Source organism: Podarcis filfolensis (genome assembly GCF_964270895.1).
Source record: "Podarcis filfolensis genome assembly, chromosome: W".
Classification (NCBI taxonomy): Eukaryota; Metazoa; Chordata; class Lepidosauria; order Squamata; family Lacertidae; genus Podarcis; species Podarcis filfolensis.
Genome location: NC_139619.1, coordinates 40834802 through 40852926, shown reverse-complemented (window position 1 = coordinate 40852926; position 18125 = coordinate 40834802). Strand labels below are relative to the sequence as shown.

Here is an 18125-nt window from a genome sequence, read left to right as displayed (position 1 = left end):
TTGCTCAATAGGTCATGGTCATTTCAAGAGCCATAGGGCCTGAGATGGTTCCAGCTCTAATTTACGTGTAAGATTAGGAGTCCAAGAATGTGGAATCAGTACTGCAGAAGGTCAGTTCTGACATACTTCCCCCCTAAATAGTGGGTGAAGTCCTTTTGGAAAGGACTCAAAGGTTTCAAAGTGTCAAGTTTTGCTGTACTGAAGGACTGTCCATATCTAATCTATTAGAACATTGAACCCTCCTCCCCACTCCAGGAATTTTGCTATCCAAAGTGGGTTTGAATTTGGATAATAAAAGTTTCCAGTCGAGTAGATTTATATATTTTAGTGAAGGTAAGCAACTTAAAATGACCACAGACCCAGTAAAACTCATTACAAAGAGAAGAGAAACAACATTTAAAAGCAGATACAAATAATGAGGCATTATTCTTTTCTCAAGAAACCAGCAAAATTTCACTTTTCCTGTTTTATTTTAAGCATGCTTTTTATTCAAGTTTTTAACAAACAACAAGGGGGTAAGCTGCTGACTATAGGCAGACTATCCTTTCTCAAGGGCCATTCCAAATGTGTACAATTGATGGCTCCAAAGTAAGCTGCACTCTGTGAGTCCAGAGGGCAACTGGTGCCATTGTCCCTGTTAGCATTTTGTAAGAAAGGGCACCAAGATTTCATCAAGCTGTCTGCCTTGATGAGACTTGCAGTGAGGATCCCTTTGATAAGCCATCGGCAATGCATAAAGGAGGGCAGGTGGCTTGGTGAGCAGGGAAAGTCTTTCAAAGATTTGGACCAGCGATGTGCCTTTGCTTCGGGCAAAGGGTGATGGTGGATGGATCATAGCTACCTAACTCAGCACTGTCTGTACTGATTGGCAGTGGCTCTACAAGGTTCCAGGCAGGTGATGTTTTCAGTTTCACCTGGAGATGCTGGAGACTGTTCTGGGACCTGCATCACCAGTGAGCTCTGGTCCTCCCTTAAGGAGTTCGGCGGCTCAATGGTCTGACTCTGTGGAAGGCACCATGCTATTCCCCTTTAAATTAGCCATTTCGACAGAAAACATGAGAACTGGAATTTTGCTCTTGAATTGATTTTTGGATCGCCTGCATGCCAAGCACATACTTCTACCACTGGGCCAGCACCCTTCCTCAGTGACTGAGGTCTCATTGCACACAGCCATCCAGCAAGCAAAAAAATGGTATTGTTAGAAGGGCAGAGTGGGGAGCAAGAGATTCAGGGGCCGGTTTTAGACCCACAGTGCTCGGGTTTATTCTGCTGCCTGCTTGACATTGTGCCTCCTTTCCCCCTACCTTTTATTCCTATGAAAGTTTCACAGTGTCGCTGCTTGGGATTCTGGATAATCTATGGTGTTTTTCTTTTCAGTTTTTTTAATTAATTTTCCAAAAAAATTTTAAGACAAACAAACAAACAAACAAACTGAAATATACTCAGAGTCGCAAAGTGATTTCATGCTCTTTATTCAGCTCATAGTGGTGAGGAGGAATGAATGAATGTCTCCTCAAAGTATCTGCTTTATATACATTATTTACACAATGGGCTGCACATGATTGGCTAATTCCGGAATTCTACTGTAAGCCAATCAGGTTGTGGATTCACTTCTATCTGGAGCATGATTGGGTGGTTCCTGCCAACCAATCATACTGCTGCATTGTTCTAGGACCAATCAGACTGCTGCATTCTGAATCCTATTGTTCTAGGACCAATCAGACTGCTGCCTTTTGGATCCTATTGTTCTAGGACCAATCAGACTGCTGCAGTTTGGATCCTATTGAACTCAGTACATAACACAAACAAACATACATCCTAATTGTAATTAAACCAATCTTGATAACATTGTTAAGTGACTTCCTCAAATCCCCCTGGTTGAATTTCATTGTATTTCATTTTAACAGTTTTCCAAAATCAATCTTCTTTAAAAAAAAAATATAACTTGATCACTTCACATCTTTCATTCTTTCTAATCTAGCTTGAAACATCTTAATTCCTATCCTTACATATTTAAACCCTAAGCCTATCTCATATTTGCAAGCTTTTCCAGTTAGGTTATCTTGACATATTTAGCTAAATAATCTTTGACTTTTGTCCATTCTTCCTGGTACTCCTCCTCCTTCTGGTCGCGGACTCTTCCCGTCAGGTGGGCTAGCCCCGGGATTCTGGAGAATCTATGTGACTAGATGCTTGTAACGTATGCCAGGCAATCTGGCACAAGTGGGTAGGGTTGCCATCCGCCGGGATTTGGCTGTTGGAAACAAGTGTCCATGCGGGAAACGCTTGAATGTCCAGGAAAATCCCAAGGTATAGCAATTCTACACGTGGGGAGTAGGGACGCAAGCGCAAATCAGAATAAAGCAAAGGCTGGGAAAGTTCAGACAGAAACACACACACACACACACACACACACACACTATTCCTCAAGATTTGTGTTTAAGACACAGGATCATAGAATTGTGGAGTTGGAAGGGACACCGAGGACCATCTAGTTCCGTTATTCCCAATCAGGGGTCCGTGGCCCCATCCCTTGCCTCCCTCCAACTAATTTTCTCTCATATTGGCATGGCAATAGCATACATTTTATGGGTGGTCTTGTTGTTTTTAGTATACCTAAAATCCTTTGCTTATTACCCCACATTTTGTTCAAAAAATTGCTTTGCAGAGGTAACTACCATAGAGTTATCAATTTTTTCAAAAGTAGGGGGTCTGCGGCTTGGCTTTTGAAAAATAAGGGGTCCTCAGTAATTAGCCAATTAGGAACCACTGATCTAGTTCAATCCCCTACAATGCAGGAATAATGCAGTTGGCCTATACAGGGATCAAACTTAGGACCTTGGCATTATCAGCACCCCGCTCTGAACATCTGCGTCACCTTCAGAGTTGTTGTCGTGGGAGCTGTAGTTCACCAAAGTAAATATTGAAAGGATCCTCTTTTCACATCAAGGACAGACCATGCCAAACATCTACCTTATGCACAAAATTGACTCCCCAAGCTCTTCTTGTGTTTTAAGACGCTGGGATGTGGGGAGCCGGAAATTCCACTGGGCTGGCAGAAGCCCCTTTTGTGACTCAATCGAGCTCTGTCTTCAACCCCCATTTTAGTTTGGAAAACTCCTCCCTTTTCCTTTAACACACTCCCCTCCCCCCACTTTCCTGCATTCCACTCTTTTTCATATCGAAAGCAATTTCTAATGTCCACTGCCAGGACCAGCTGAGGATGTTCTTGCTTGAGGCAGAAACACCCTGAGCCTTGCCTCTGCTTCTCCTTTAGGAAAGGAGGCTGGAGAGGAGCAGGTTGTGTTGGCGAAACCCTCACAAGGGCCTGACCGTGGTCACAATAGTGGCATGGCTGCAAGCATGGTGCTCTATGGACCTTGATCTGCCCCCCCTTGAGCCAATGGCCTCGCAACGCCTCATGCGCAGGTTGGCCCTGCCAATTCCTAGGGTGCCCAGTTGGATTATTTCAGTGGGGAAGGGGGAAGTTCCCAATCCCGTTCCACTGCTCAGCACCTGCTTCCCCCCCCTCAAAGTGATCCATCTAGCCTCCACTCCATCCCACTTCAAATGAAAATAAGTAATAAAAGAGCTCCCATCCAGACTCTGCAGTCTCCATAGCTGCTCTCAGAGCTCCAGTCTCCTTTGGTCATTTTTGGGACTCCCTTGAGAAGAACAAGTGGACATCTAGGAGTTGCTGTTGGTGGTGGTGGCGGGAGCAGGGCTCAGCTCCTCCTGCTCTTAAGTGTGCTCTGCTCAGTTCTGCAGCCTTATCCCTTGGCACCAGGTGCACATATGCTCTCATAACCCCCTCAAGCCAAGCCCAGTTCTTTTTCTTCCTCTGCTCTCCCTCCTACCACTGAGCCCTGGAGACAAAGCTTAATGGGGAGAGGGGAGGGCAGACCTCCCCTCAAGAGTCTATTCAATAATTCGCAGCCAGCTGCTGCTGGGCTGAAACTTGCAAGCTGCAAGCAGTATGAGGAAGGAAAGCAATTGAGAAACACCTTGGGGAAGCAATGTAGCCCTCTTTCTGCACCTGCAAGCCTTGTTGTGAAGAGCGAAGTCAGATTCCATGGTATCTGCACGACCTGATGCCCCATGCAGCACCCCCTCTCCACAGCCTCTCCCTCATGTGTGCTGCGAGGGCCCAAGGCGGCTACATTTGGAAAGTCTGGCTGAGCTTCAGAGCAGTGGAGAAACCAGCAAAGGCAAGTGTAGCTCCCCTCCAAACACCAGAACAATCTCTGCACAACGGATCTTTCATTTTGAAACAACCGCTTCCCAATAAATTAAGAGTGTGTGTGCACCAAGTACAGGAACCCAGGACAGAAAAGCAGAAAGACAAAGTTGCAGAACTTGGGGTCGGGTGGGGAGCCCAACCCAACCCAGCTGTACCCACTGCCTCAGCTCCCCTCCTGCTTCCCAGCCTGCGCCCCCTCCTCCTCCCTGGTCCCTTTAGGCAGTGCTTAGTGTCTCATGAAGAATGAACACCCTAGAACTCTACTTGGCAGAATGGGGACAGATAGCTGAACTATAGAGAGCAGGCTAAGGCGTACGTGGGCCACAGTGGCTGCCCTGCCCCTTCTTGATGAGCATCAAGGCTGGGGGGACAGAGAAAGAGGTCCTGCAATCCCAGGACAGGCCAGGAATCCTTATGCCTGGTACCCACCAAGAGTAGCACATGCTCAGCTGCAGCAGAAGGGGAGAGCGTGGACTACTGCGCAGGGACTGAGAGCAGCAGTGGTGGTAGTAGGATGGGCAGGGGAATGACTGTCCTCCAACAGGGTCCCTCCCCAAGCACCCTGAACCTGCTGCCAATGCCCTGGAACCATGTGGAAAGCCAAGTGTGCAACCGTGTCAGGAGTCAAGAGGAAAAGGTGGAAAGGGCAAAGCACAGGGAAGGGAGCTGGCACATGGCAAGATGGCACAAGGGGAAGGGCAGGCACCAGAGAACAGAGGCTGGGCCTTGCCTCTTCCCTCCCCACTTCGTCTCCAGTCACGCTTGGCACCTTTCGCAGTCATCCACCCCCAGCAGGAAGCCCAGGAGGAAGCCGATGGCACTCGGCAGAACGTTGGGCAGAGGCCGTAGCAGGAGGCTGGCGAAGAGGGTGGCTGCAGGGAAGCGAAAACATTTGCATGAGAGGAGGCGGGAGCAGGAGGAAGGCCAGCTCCCAGCCAGGACAGGCAGGCCTTACCTAGCATGTTGCCACTGACATTGTTGCTCTCAGAGTATTTCAGCAGCTCCCGCAGGAAAGCCACCACGAAGCGGAACACGTTCTGGTGCGACCGCGGCAACTGGCAGATCACCTGCAAGACAGGGAGGGGCGGTTTGGAGTTTCAGTGCAGAGCTTTGCTAGAGGAGGGGCATGGATCACTAGCACGGTGTACTTGTTATGTTTGCAGGTTTAGACCTGGCATAAAAAAAAAAAAGAATGTTTAAAATGGTAACCGGACTAGAACTCTGCTGGGAACTTTGGGGAATAATGCAACTGCAGAGTCGGAAGGGACCACAAGGGTTAACTAATCGAACCCCCTGCAATGCCTAAGGTGGGACTCGAACTCAGGACACTGAGATGAAGAGTCTTATGCTCTACCAACTGAGATATCTTGGGGGAAGGGCCATAGCTCTGCAGTAAACCACCTGCTTTTCATGCAGAAAGTCTCAGGCTCCACCCCCAGCATCTCCCAGGAGGGTAGGGAACATCCCTTGTCTGAAATCCTGGAGAGCCACTGCTTGTCAATTTCAACAATACTGAGCTAGATGGCCCAGTATATGGCCGCTTCCTGGGTTGGAAATTCAAGCGAGGTTCACTGAAACAGGTGGGCTATTGTTACAAGTCCTGGTCAGAAAGCAAAAAGGCAACATGTGCGCACCCCACCCCCCTCCACAACGGAGAGGGATGGTTATCAAAGGAGACATCAGCAACCTCTGCAGTTAACAAGGCTTCCCAGACCAGACTAGCCCTCCTGCCAGTGTGCCGGTTTACTGGCTTTCAGGGATGTTTTAGTGGATTTCCTGTTACTCGCGGCAACATTTGGACTAGATGACTTTGGAAATCCCTTCTGATTCTATGCTTCTGTACACACCACAGACCAGCCAGGAAGAGATGGGGCTCTGGGGCCGACCTGGCAACAGAGGTGGCTGTCATGTGAGCACTCAAGGCAGCGCTGATACAGTTCATAGCAAAGGACTGGTTCTGGCACTGCCTCCAGGAAGATGAGCAGAGCTTCGGCCACCGAGTGGTCACTGCCAGCTATTGACAGCCTGGCAAGGGAAGTGTTCTGTCCTGTTACCTGCAGCCTGCCTCCTTCCCAGGCTGGTCCAAAGCAAGAAGCTTGGTCCTTATACATCTGGGCCCACCTTGCAAGTTTCCCCTTTTGGCGCAAGGTGGACCTTGAACCCGCAGCCCTGAGATTAAGAGTGTCACGCTCTACCAACTGAGCCACCCCACTGTAATTATCCCACACCTCCCCTCTTGACGAAGCTGCCTGCAAAGCTGATCTGCCGAGGAAATGTCCTTCTGCAGGCATGGTTTCAATCCAAACAGCAAATACTAGTGGTCAACTCCAAAAGTGCGGTCAACAAACCCTGCTTGCCAAAGAACAATTGAACGCACCCTTGAAGCTCCTTTGCAGCCATGTCTTTACCTTGACACCACGTATGATGCTAGATGTGGGGCCTGCGGGCCTGTCAAGATTCCCCACCTCTGCTCTATCTAGCCAGGCTGATGTTTTCAAATGGGGGTTAAAGCTGTGAAGCTGTTTGGATGCATGACTGGACTTGACTGTGGGCATTTCATTGTGCTGTGTCCCAGAGCCTTAAGGATGGGCTGGCCTAGGAACCTAAGCCACCAGGTATATAAAAGTGAGGTCCACTCCAGCCAAGAGCGAAAGAAAACCACCAAGCAGCCCTGCTCCCCAACAATGTCCCCCAGAGAGGATACGGATCGTCTCGGAAATGCTGGTGTCCAGGCACTCAGTTATCTCCTGCAGCTCGTCCTGCGTCCCCGGGGTCTGGAAGAGGTCCTCCTGAAGCAGAGTATCACCCATGCGTTCGGAAGGGATGAGGTACATCCTGGATAGCATGAAGAACAATCCAGCCCTGGGGTGCATAATGTGAGGTCGAGGAATGCCACAGTGGAGAGAAGCCCATCACCAAGAGAGCTGGCGCAAGGGCTGAGAATTGTATCCCGCCTGCTTTCCACAGTAGCATTCCTACTACCCTTCTCCTGATTTGGGGCAATGGGAGAGTGAAATCATTCCCCGCTTCTTCTAGTGGCCAGTCTCAGAGAGCCGCTTTGCTAGGGAGAGACAGACAATGGTTGGGAACACTTGGGTTCTTCTGAGCCGCTCTAAGGAAGACCGTATGCTGGATGTCCCACCCGCTGCCGCTCCACCAAGGTGCCACTATACTCACAGCAGGAGTTTGTAAGAGCGAGTCGGTAGCTAAGATATAAATCAATTGGGACGTTTGGAACCTGCACACCCCAAAACTGGTACTGGATTCCAGCCCACACCCATCCTTTCAATGGTACCGTCCCCCTCAGCTCACCTGGTGGCAGGCATTCTTGAAGAGGTGGTCCACCAAAAGGCAGATCTCCTTGGCCGCTCAGTGGAGTCATCACCATCCTGGGGTACGATATCCAGAAACTGCTTCTCCTGGAGGTCCAATGACAAGGGGGACTGGCATGAGAGCCTGACAGAATGTGTGCCTGTATGCATTCTTTCCTTGCTCCAGCTGGGTGGACAAGTCTTGCCCTCTGAGGCCACAACTAGGGCTGGGTGATAGCTGGCTTTCAACACAGTGATATATCACTAGCTAAACATTGCAATACACCAATATATCACGATGTCTGAAATAAGATGGAGCTATGTAGAGGCATTCGCTGGCTTCACGGTTTCCCCCGCATTGTGATTTCTGCTGCCCCCTGCAGGAGGGCAGGGGAAAGCTGAACCGGCAGAGTCCACAGGGGCTGCAGGAATCTAGAGAAGCATTGTCTGGCTTCACAGTTTCCCCCCACATGGTGTTTTTTGCATAGTACACACACACATCATGATTTGCAATATATTGCCAGGTCAGAAATTATGAAACCAGTCTCACTATCTAGACTTCAAGCTGATTTGAAAATATATCTATATTGACGTATTGCCCGGCCCTAGCCACAGCAAGCATCTCAAGGGGGAAAACAAAAAACAAATTGCTCGCACCCCAAATCCAAGCTCCCCCTCCCCCTATTAATATGCAGCTCGTAATCCTCCCACTCCGGATGTGCAGTTCACCCAAAAGCTTACTGAATATGCAGCTGTGGACATGAGGTTTGGCTAACATTTTATTTAAATTGCTGGAACCTGCCCTGGGACCTTAGGGTGAAGGGTAGGAAATAAGTAACAAAAACAGCAACAGAACATGGATGGGCCTTCATAGGTTGATGGGCTGCAGCCCCAGCCAGCATGATGAGATGATGGGGTCACATGTTCACCACCCCTTGTCTAGAGCACGTTGCAGAGGCAGTGGTAGAAACTGAGCAACAGCTGGAGCCCCAGCCCACGACTTTGTCTGGGCAATGCAGCACACAGCAGCTGGTGAACCATGCCTCCTGCCTCCTTCCCATCTTCCTCTCCAGAAATGTTCAGGGTGGTTAGTTCTATCTCAAGCTACCACATTCAAGAGAAAGAGAAAGAGAGGAGGGGGGAGCAAGAGAGCTTTAGGAGCACAGCAGTGGCAAGCAGCCCATCACTAAAAGGAGTTGACAAGGATGGAGAATTTGATCCCCTCATCCCCAGGGCAGCTGTTGATTAGGACCCAGTTCATCCCGCCACCAATACTCCCCGCCCCTGTCTTGAGAGAGAGAGAGAGAGAGTGTATTGATGTGGGGAATGACACATACTGTATCAGAGTCTTAGTGCAAGAGTAGCTGGTGCATGCTAAAGAACACAGGAGCCTTGCTGGGTTAGATCAGCATTTTGTTCCCAGAATGGCCAACCACATGCCCTTGGGAGTCCATAGGGACACGGGGACAAGAGCACTCTGTCCATCATGTTCCCCAGAAACTGGTAATCAAAAGCATGTGGTTTGTGATAATAGTGGCAAGAAATAGCCCTGACCGGTAGCCACTGATAAACATATCCTCCATGATTCTCAATGTCTACAGCTGTCCAAATTGACAGTCACCACTGTCTCCTTGTGGCTAGGATAATACACCCAAGTATATCTGATTTCGAGAGGAGTGACATTTCCCTGAGCCACCCCAAAGCAGCCACTACCGCTTCCCAAATGCCAGTGCTCAGGTGGTAAGAGTAAGCCAGAGTGGCATAGCCTGTGCAGCAGTGGCTGAGCACAGAAACAAGGAGAAAACTGGCTCTTGGGGCCAGAGGGGGCTGGCGCCTGCATCATGAGACTGGGCTTTTTGCCTCCCGTGCTGCCAATCGCAAGCGGACCCAGAGTCAAGCAGCGCAAAATCAGTTACAAGCAGTGCTGGCAAATTCTGGTTTCGTCTCCGTTCTCCTCTGCCGAGTTCTACAAGGGCCACGTTGAGACTAGGGAAGAGAAAAACGCAGAGAGCTAGAGTCACCACCTGGACTGGATTTGAGTCAGAAGGCAGGCAGGTGAGGTTGGTGGGGTAGTGCCTGGTTTGCCCTAAGGGACCAGCTGCCACTGCATGGAGCAGCTGCTGATCGTTGACAAGGGCAACTCCATTTACGTGCCTTCGAGGCACATGCACACTGCCGCAAAGCTGGAAGGGGCACTTGAAGGGGCAAAAATGTCCCCCCCCCAAGAGCACAAAAGCGGCAAAGTGGCATGGAAACAGCATCTCGACTCCCTCCCAGGAGCTTTGGCACCGACCTCTCAGGCCTGTGGAGAGTTGGAGCAAGGAGTTTTGCAGGGAGGCTGCTGGTTTTCAAAAGGCCTTTCCAAAGGGCTTCCGGAAGTTTAGAGGGTGTTTGCAGGCTTTTCCAATGCTGTCCCCAATATACGCAATTTCATTTAAACGCACGGTACCTCGGAACGCAACCCCCGTGTAAACGGGGCGTTGCCTGTACCTGATTTGAGCCCGCTACAAGAACATCTAGAGGATAGCAAAACAACTGTTACCTTTTCTAGGAAGCTGTCTTCTCCCTGAGATCAGAGGAGGAAGGCAAGAGCAAAAGACAACCAAGGGTGTTAATGGCACAGGCCCTGAGAAGAGAAAGAAACAGCCCGTTGGCTGAACAGTATCTGGGCAGATGGCAGGGAAATGCACACGGTTCAGTGGCCCTGCGAAAGGGCAGGTGGGAGGACCAGAACCTGGGATGACTCAGTCAAGGCAAACAAAGGGCATGAACAGCACACAGGAAGCGGACGCACAGCTACAGAAGCTGAAGCTGAATGCAGCGGAGGACCCCCAGCCCCCACATTTCTGAGTGGAAGAGCAGCTGTTTTTCAAGCAGGCAAGCAGAGTGGGAAGGGTAGACATCCAGCACAAGGCTTCCAAGGAGGTCCCGAAGCAGCTTGGTAGGTAGCTCCCACTGATGGTGAGGAAATAGTCCTTGCCACGGTCAAGGTGAAGGACAAAGATAGCCTCAATCTTCTCTTCCTTGCTGACGTACACATCCAGGGAAATGTCCACCGTCTCACCTAAAATGGGAGGAGGTCAGGTAGATACACTCTTTGGCACAGCCAGGTTTGCTTGTCTGTAAATTAAAAGTGAAGACAGTGAAGAATTGAACAGAAGGACACAATGCGAGCCTGCTGGATCAGGCCAATGGCCCATCTAGTACAGCATCCTGTTCTCACAGGTGTATGGGGGAAACCTTAACTTCAAGAATTAGGAGAAGAAGCGACTCAGTCCCCCCCCCCCCCCACTTTCCTCTCTAGTCCTCCAAAGCAGCAGCTGCACAGAAGATGGTGACAGAATACTGGAGGGTAAGAGAAAGTGATCCTAACAAAAGAATATAAAAAGGGAAAGGATTTTTGCGCCCCCAATGTAACTTTCTTTTTTAGTTTACATTTCATTGAGTTTTTAAAAGTTTGGCTAGTTGTATATGTTCCCCAAGATATTTTTGTGCCTCCACAACATAAAAATATGCATTGTTTTAAAAAAGTAATTTTTGGACGGACTGCTCTCACTGGTTCCCTGCGATGCCAAAAGGTGTTTGGGGACCCTCCAGCATTGTTTGGCTTCAATTCATTTGTGTGTGTGTGTTTGTTTAAAGCTGGCCACACACACTTTTACACTTTGGGCTCCACTGCTTTGACGTGTGGCCCTTGGAGGCTTGAGCATGGGGCAATGCAGCCCACAAATGTTAAGCCTCCCCTGCTCTACCAAACTCCCAAGGTTTGAGGGAGGAGGGTTGGGAAGAGGAGGAGAAAAGGAAGGCCTTCCCTAGATGACCCTTGGGGTCCCTTTCCAACTCTACAGTTCTCTGATTCCAGAGAGAGACGCGCTGGGCTCCAAGTATCCCTCGCAGGGCTCAGCGCAAAGCCATGGCTTCCAATACTGGCTGTCACTGAGCTTGGGGATAAAGGAGAAGTGGAGGGTGACCTGCCCGTTGTTTGTGATCTGGAACCTCTCCTTCTGCAGCTGCCGGAACTTCACATTCTCAAACGGAAACTGCAGAGCAAAAGGGGGGGGGGGAGGAAAGAGAGTGCTTGCCTTCAGCAGAGGCAAGGAAACGTGCTCCAGGGGGAAGTTTGTCCTTGGCCCCGGGCTCTCATTTAGGGGACTGCACATGCAACAGGTCCACGTGGGGCTCTCCAGATATTGCTGCACTTGCCACTGGCCATGTTGGCTGGGGATGATGGGAGTTGTAGTCCAGCATCTGGAGGGCACCACGCTGGCTACCCCTGGAGTCTTTGCCTGCGAGGAAGAGGAAGAGGCTGCCGCTCAGTGGAAGGGCATCGGCCTTGCATGCAAAGGTCCCAGGTTCTATCCCCAGCATCTCCAGGTAGGGCTGGGAGAGATCACCCGGAAATCCTGGGGAACCGCTCAAGACTGAGCTAGATGGGCCAAGGGCTTCTTTCCCCCCTGGTCTTTTTGCAGCAAACCCTCTTTAAGGGGTTGGAGAGGATCCTATTCGTCTTTACCTCCCTCCAGGGAGGGAAGGAATTCGTTCTCCATCCTGTCCATCAACTGAACAATATCCTCAAACACTTTCCGGTACCGTCGGTCAGCCACAACCTTCACCTATGGGGGGGGCAGAGCACATTTGTTGGAGCTATCGACTGAAAGGGGGGGGCATGAGTTAAGAGCAGAAAGGCCTGATGCACCCCCCTGTTCCCAGCCCTGAAAGAGGCAAGTACTGTAACTCTGAGAGCTTCCCCAGGATGGCAGCGGCTGTGACTTCCAGAGCCAATGGGCTGAAGCCAAATGCTCCAAGCCAAGTACCACAGAAGCTCCATTGCATGAATGGAGCCAACGGTTAAGGTATACAGTTCATCCCATGTGGTCTGCCATGCCTGCAGGAGCAGCGTGTACTCAGAAGAGTGGAGAATGGAAGCCTAGGGATTTAACAGAGCCAAAACCTGCCCACTCCTTGCACCGGAAGTCATTGGCCAAGGAGGAGCTCTGTGGAAAGGGGCCTGGTTGTTGGTCAGGGCCTGCCCAGATTCGAGGAGGTGCCACATAGCAGGCAACTAAAAACCCTGAATAGACGATAGCCCTGGCCAGGGCAGGTCTTACCCCTGTGAGGAAGAGGGAGCTGACGGGCTTGTGGTCGCTCCTTTTCAATTCCATGTGGCTTCGGTAGCTGAGCTGATTCACGCTGCCTCCTCTCCAGAGGATTGGCTCACACCATGCTGGCACACGGCACTTCCCACTGCAAGGAGACAGTTGGACTGGCTGAGGCAACACACAAGGCTCACACAGTCCAACTTTGGCTCCACACACGGCCTGTGATCTTGACCACGGTTAAGAGCTGGAGATGATGGGGCTTGGGAGTCCAACTTCTGAAGGGGCGGACCTTGCAGGTGTGCAGGCATTTTGCCTCATGGAGAGAGTTGTCAGGAAATCAAAAGCTGCCATCTACCAGGTCAGAATGAATTTCTGACCTCCCCCAGTTTGGATTCCTACATTGCAGGGGGTTGGACTAGATGACCCTCGTGAAACCCTTCCAACCCCACAATTCATTAATTAAGTCTCCTCTGGCTGGCAGCAGCTCTCTGTGGCCCAATCCTTTTTCAGGTGGAGGTGCCTTTCAACTTGAGACTCTGCATACAAAGCATATGGCACACCACCAAATGATGATCCTTCCCCAAAGCAAGGGGCCCCGTTATTCTTGTTCAGACACTATTTTTTCAGTGATCCAAAAGACCTTTTCTGGCACCTGAAATGCTGCCCAAAGGAGCCTGCCCTTTTCCGGCTTCGTCACTACATGTTCCGCCTGTCCTTTTGATTTCCCCATTACCACAGCAAGAGCAATGAAACTAGCAGGCCTAGGTGGCTTCTGACAGTTGTCAAGAACCACAAGAATATGCCAAATCATGGATGGTGAGGCTCAATGGCTACTAGCCATAATGGCCACAGAACATACTCCACCAAGAGAAGCAGTATGGCTTGGAGGAGGGGAGCGTGCTGTTGCACCCAGGTCCTGTTTGTGGGCTCCCCAAGAGGCATCTCATTGGCCAATGTGAGAACAGGATGCTGGGCCAGATGGACCAATGGCCTGATCCAGCAGGGCTGCTCTCATGCTCTTATGAGAGAGCACCAAGTCTAATTCCCAGACTTCCTTGACACAAAGAGGATTCTCATTCAGCCTGCTGCACCTTTCAAGGAACTGCAACACTGCTTATACACACCACGAAACAGAGGATGCTGATTATCAGGACAAATGTGGGGAAAAGGAGCCAAAACATTTCCAGAGCAGGGATGGCTTGAGGAAGACAACATATCACAGCCTTGCATTTCACAACTCGCCTAGCAGCCTTTGGCAACCCGGAATTCCATGCAAGCAAAGTGAGCAGGTGAAGGAGAGCTGGATCTCTCTCTTCCTCTGTGGCTTGGTGTCCATTCTGGCTGCAGAGGAAAGGAAGTCCGTCCAGCCCTCAACTCTAGCCCTCCTCCAACAGCTTGCTTAGCAGAAAGCCATGTTTAAAATATATGTTTTACTAGCCTGCTCAGGAGGATGGAAAGGCAGGACACTACTAGCATCTCAGCAGACTAGGAAAAACAAACAAGCCTTGCAGAAGAATGTTTGAGAGGACTTACTTACAAAGGCTCAACTATCAAGCAGGATCTGTTTTAGAGTCAAATTTGTACGTCGGGATGAACTTGATCTCTCCCTCTGTGAAATCAGCAAAAGCTGTCTTTTGGGTACGCTGAATGTTTAGCTAAAGCCAAAAAGAAATTGCTTATCAGCAGAGAAGCAAAAGACCCCCTGTTGCCTGACAATGGAATCTATTAACAGCCACTGTTGTGCTGGAAGACCAAGGTGAAGTACTAGTAGGTTAAAGGTAAAGGGACCCCAGGTTGGACAGTGTTCTCGAAGCTACAAACATGAGTCTGACCAAACTGCGGGAGGCAGTGGAAGACAGGAGTGCCTGGCGTGCTCTGGTCCATGGGGTCACGAAGAGGCGGACACGACTAAACGACTAAACAACAACAACAACTACAAAGGGACCCCTGACCATTAGGTTCAGTTGTGACCGACTCTAGGGTTGCGGCGCTCATCTCGCTTTATTGGCCAAGGGAGCCGGCATACAGCTTCCGGGTCATGTGGCCAGCATGCCTAAGCCGCTTCTGGTGAACCAGAGCAGCACACAGAAACGGTGTTTACCTTCCCGCCAGAGCGGTACCTATTTATCTACTTGCACTTAGACGTGCTTTCGAACTGCTAGGTTGGCAGGAACAGGGACCGAGCAAGGGAAGCTCACCCCGTCGCGGGGATTCGAACTGCCGACCTTCTGATCGTCAAGCCCTAGGCTCTGTGGTTTAACCCACAGCGCCACCCGCGTCCCTACTAGTAGGTTAGCCAAGTGCAAAAAAAGGGGTATACCTGCTGAAATCCTATCTTATACACAATTATTAAAGGTACAGGATGCTTGTGCATTTTTGCCCCATGTCATCTTAAATTACTTTGCTGCATCACACGACAGGAAAATCCTCTAACTCAGGAGCAGCAGACACGTGGCCCTCACAATGCTGCAGAACTACAATTCCCATCATCCCTGATTACTGGCCATGATGGCTGGAGCCAACAGGAACTGCAGCTCAGTAACATCTGGCAGACCACAGGTTAGCCATACCTACAATATGCAATGTTATATGTACCAATAATCCATACAAACTGTTAACAACCACCAGAATACACCCCGACACTATGAGCAACTGCAAAACCATCCTTTCGCATCCTACGTTGGCTCCCAGGACGTTTCTGAGCACAATTCTGAGTGTTGGTGCCAACCTTTAAAGCCCTAAATGGCCTCAGCCCTGAAAGAGTGTCTCCATCCCCATTGTTCAGCCCAGGCATCAGGGTCCAGCACCGAGGGCCTTCTGGCGGTTTCCTCACTGTGAGAAGCAAAGTTACAGGGAAGCAGGCAGAGGGCCTTCTGAGTAGTGGCACCTGCCCTGTGGGACACCCTCCCGTCAGATGTCAAGGAGATAAGTAACTATACAGCCTTTAGGGAAGTTTTTAATGTTTTATGATGGTTTTGCGTATGTTGGAAGTCTGAGGCTGCCCCCCCTTGCCTTCCTTGCAGCATCCTTCTCAAAGGGCTAAGGCATGACTACGCTCACAGAGTTTAAATCCACCATAAGGTGCAGCAATCAGGCCTCTGTTTCAACACAAAATACCAATGATCCTTATGCCAAGTGGGAGAAAGGTCGTCAACATGATGAACACACAAACCTTGGAGAGAAAAATGTAAAACAAAAAGCACCAGCAATTTAATTGGACTTAATGGAAGTATCTGCTGATAAGAACATGTGAGCAACGCAGATTTTCCAGACAGATGCAAAACCTAGAGCAGGAAACCTTAGACCTTTAGATATTGCTGGACAGCAGCTATGCTGGGGCTGATGGGAGTCCAACAACATCTGGAGCGTGTGCTGAGCTAGGAAAGCCCTCTAACTGGGAAACTGCAGAGCAGTCCTACTTATTCCAAGGCAACCCTCCAACTTAATTGGGACTTGCTTCTAATTCAGGTTGCACAAACCTGCAACCTTAAAAAGCATTTGTAGAAGTCGCAGTCATCCTATGTTCTTTGCTCCTAACTGCCTGAAAGTGGCTTCTCTAGCCTAGGCTGGGGTATCCCAGACAAAGGAAATAAACAGGGCAATATCCTAAACCACCACATATAACACAAAGATGTCTCTCACCTGGTCGTAGGTCAGAAGTCTCTGAAGCTCATTTTTAGTGATCAGATGACAATGCTGGAAAAAAGCAAAGCAACCACAGCTACAGGCTAGCTCACGGGGTCGGGGGGGCGGGGGGGCAGCCTGCTGCCACTTCCTGCAATATGTAGTAAGACTGATAACTAGGATTGGGCAATATGATCATATTAGGCTAGTGCTCTGTGAACTAGACTGGCTCTTGAACTGCTTCCAGGCCCAATTCAGAGCATCCCATTTGGCCTTTCAAGTGTTTCAAGGTTTGGGAAAAGGGTACCAGAAGAAGGCCCACTTATGTTTGCACTGCCTCTCCACTGACTAGAATCCCTTTCCCAGGGAACTCCTGCTCTTTCAAGCATGGCAGGGCCTTTTCAGTCATGGCACCCGACCTTTCAGAATAATCTCCCAAAGAGGTTCACCTGGCCCCTGCTTTGATGTCCTTTCAGCAAAGACTTTTCGAATTTCCCCTGGTACGTTAATTCATGGGCAGGGCGCTTGTGGCCCTCCAAACCCTGCTGTAGTACACAGGAACATAGGAAGCTACCTTATATTGAGGCAGACCATTGACCCATCAAGCTCAGGACTGACTACATGGACTGGCAGCAGCTTTCAGGCAGAGATCATGCCCAGCCCGATCTGCACACACTGGTGACTGAGCCTGGAACCTTCTCCATGCAAAATGGCCGCTCTGCTTTCGCCTTACTGCCCTTAACAAACTGCAACTCCCACCCCGATCACTGGAGAAGTTGCCCACATTTGCTATAATCTAATCTAATACATCTCTGCCACTCGCTTTATGTTGCTCTCTACTGGCTGCTCTAGTAGAAACCTTAGTGGTGCAGCTGCAGCAGCAGGGATCGCCGACACTGCACCCTCCTGGTGTTGCTGAAGTGGAACTCTCATGAGCCCCAGTCAGCAAGGCCAATTCTTAGCAATTATGGGAATTTTGGTCTATCAACATTTGGAGAGCACTATGCTGCCTGCCATAAAGAAGGCTGATCACCGAAGAATGGATGCTTTTGAATTCTGGTGCCGGAGGAGACTCTTGAGAGTCCCATGGACTGCAAGAAGATCAAACCTCTCCATTCTGAAGGAAATCAGCCCTGAGTGCTCACTGGAAGGACAGATCGTGAAGCTGAGGCTCCAAGACTTTGGCCACCTCATGAGAAGAGAAGACTCCCTGGAAAAGACCTTGATGTTGGGAAAGATGGAGGGCACAAGGAGAAGGGGACGACAGAGGACAAGATGGTTGGACCGTGTTCTCGAAGCTACTAGCATGAGTTTGACCAAACTGCGGGAGGCAGTGGAAGATAGGAGGGCCTGGCGTGCTCTGGTCCAGGGGGTCACGAAGAGGCGGACACGACTAAACAACTAAACAACAACAAATGCTGCCTACCCTGAGCTACACACAGGCAGGAAAGTTACAGAAACATGACTCAGTTTGCTTCTCCAGATAGCGGAGACCAACAAGTTACATCAGCCAAGGCTCTCTCCCTCCAAGCCCTCAAAACGCACTCGTTTTCATGATTGTCAGCTGCGGCAGACCCTGGTCAGGGGGCAGGAAGCTCATCTGGGCACAGATATCCTTGTAATCCTGGTTTCGGCGCTCAAAGTCTTCCACGTGGGCAGCAAGGTGGGAATTGACCATGCAGAAGCTGGTATTGTTGCAGACAAACCTCGCGTCCACACACCCCTTGTTACCCTGCAGGGGCGGAGCAAAGATGGCTGTTAGTGAGCAAGCAGGAAAGAGGGGGGAACTGGTTGGCAGAGATTAGAAAAACAGATAGACAGACAGAAAGATAGACGTGGGGAATTCCGCTG

The 18125-nt window shown here is 50.0% G+C and overlaps 1 protein-coding gene across 1 annotated transcript in view; it reads right to left on the bottom strand.

Annotated features, from left to right (window-relative positions):
* LOC310753815 (inositol polyphosphate 5-phosphatase OCRL-like) overlaps nucleotides 1-17829 on the bottom strand; it is a gene marked incomplete at both ends in the record, with an annotated part of 65742 nt that extends 47913 nt beyond the window's left edge. The window contains 12 exons of the mRNA XM_083595149.1: nucleotides 5010-5112; nucleotides 5196-5307; nucleotides 6127-6254; nucleotides 6945-7029; nucleotides 7553-7582; nucleotides 10464-10615; nucleotides 11426-11591; nucleotides 12054-12164; nucleotides 12660-12795; nucleotides 14202-14305; nucleotides 16293-16378; nucleotides 17820-17829. Coding sequence (XP_083451275.1) covers nucleotides 5010-5112; nucleotides 5196-5307; nucleotides 6127-6254; nucleotides 6945-7029; nucleotides 7553-7582; nucleotides 10464-10615; nucleotides 11426-11591; nucleotides 12054-12164; nucleotides 12660-12795; nucleotides 14202-14305; nucleotides 16293-16378; nucleotides 17820-17829 — 1223 coding nt within the window. The remainder of the gene's footprint in view (nucleotides 1-5009; nucleotides 5113-5195; nucleotides 5308-6126; nucleotides 6255-6944; nucleotides 7030-7552; nucleotides 7583-10463; nucleotides 10616-11425; nucleotides 11592-12053; nucleotides 12165-12659; nucleotides 12796-14201; nucleotides 14306-16292; nucleotides 16379-17819) is intronic.
* Nucleotides 17830-18125: the final 296 nt, after the last annotated feature.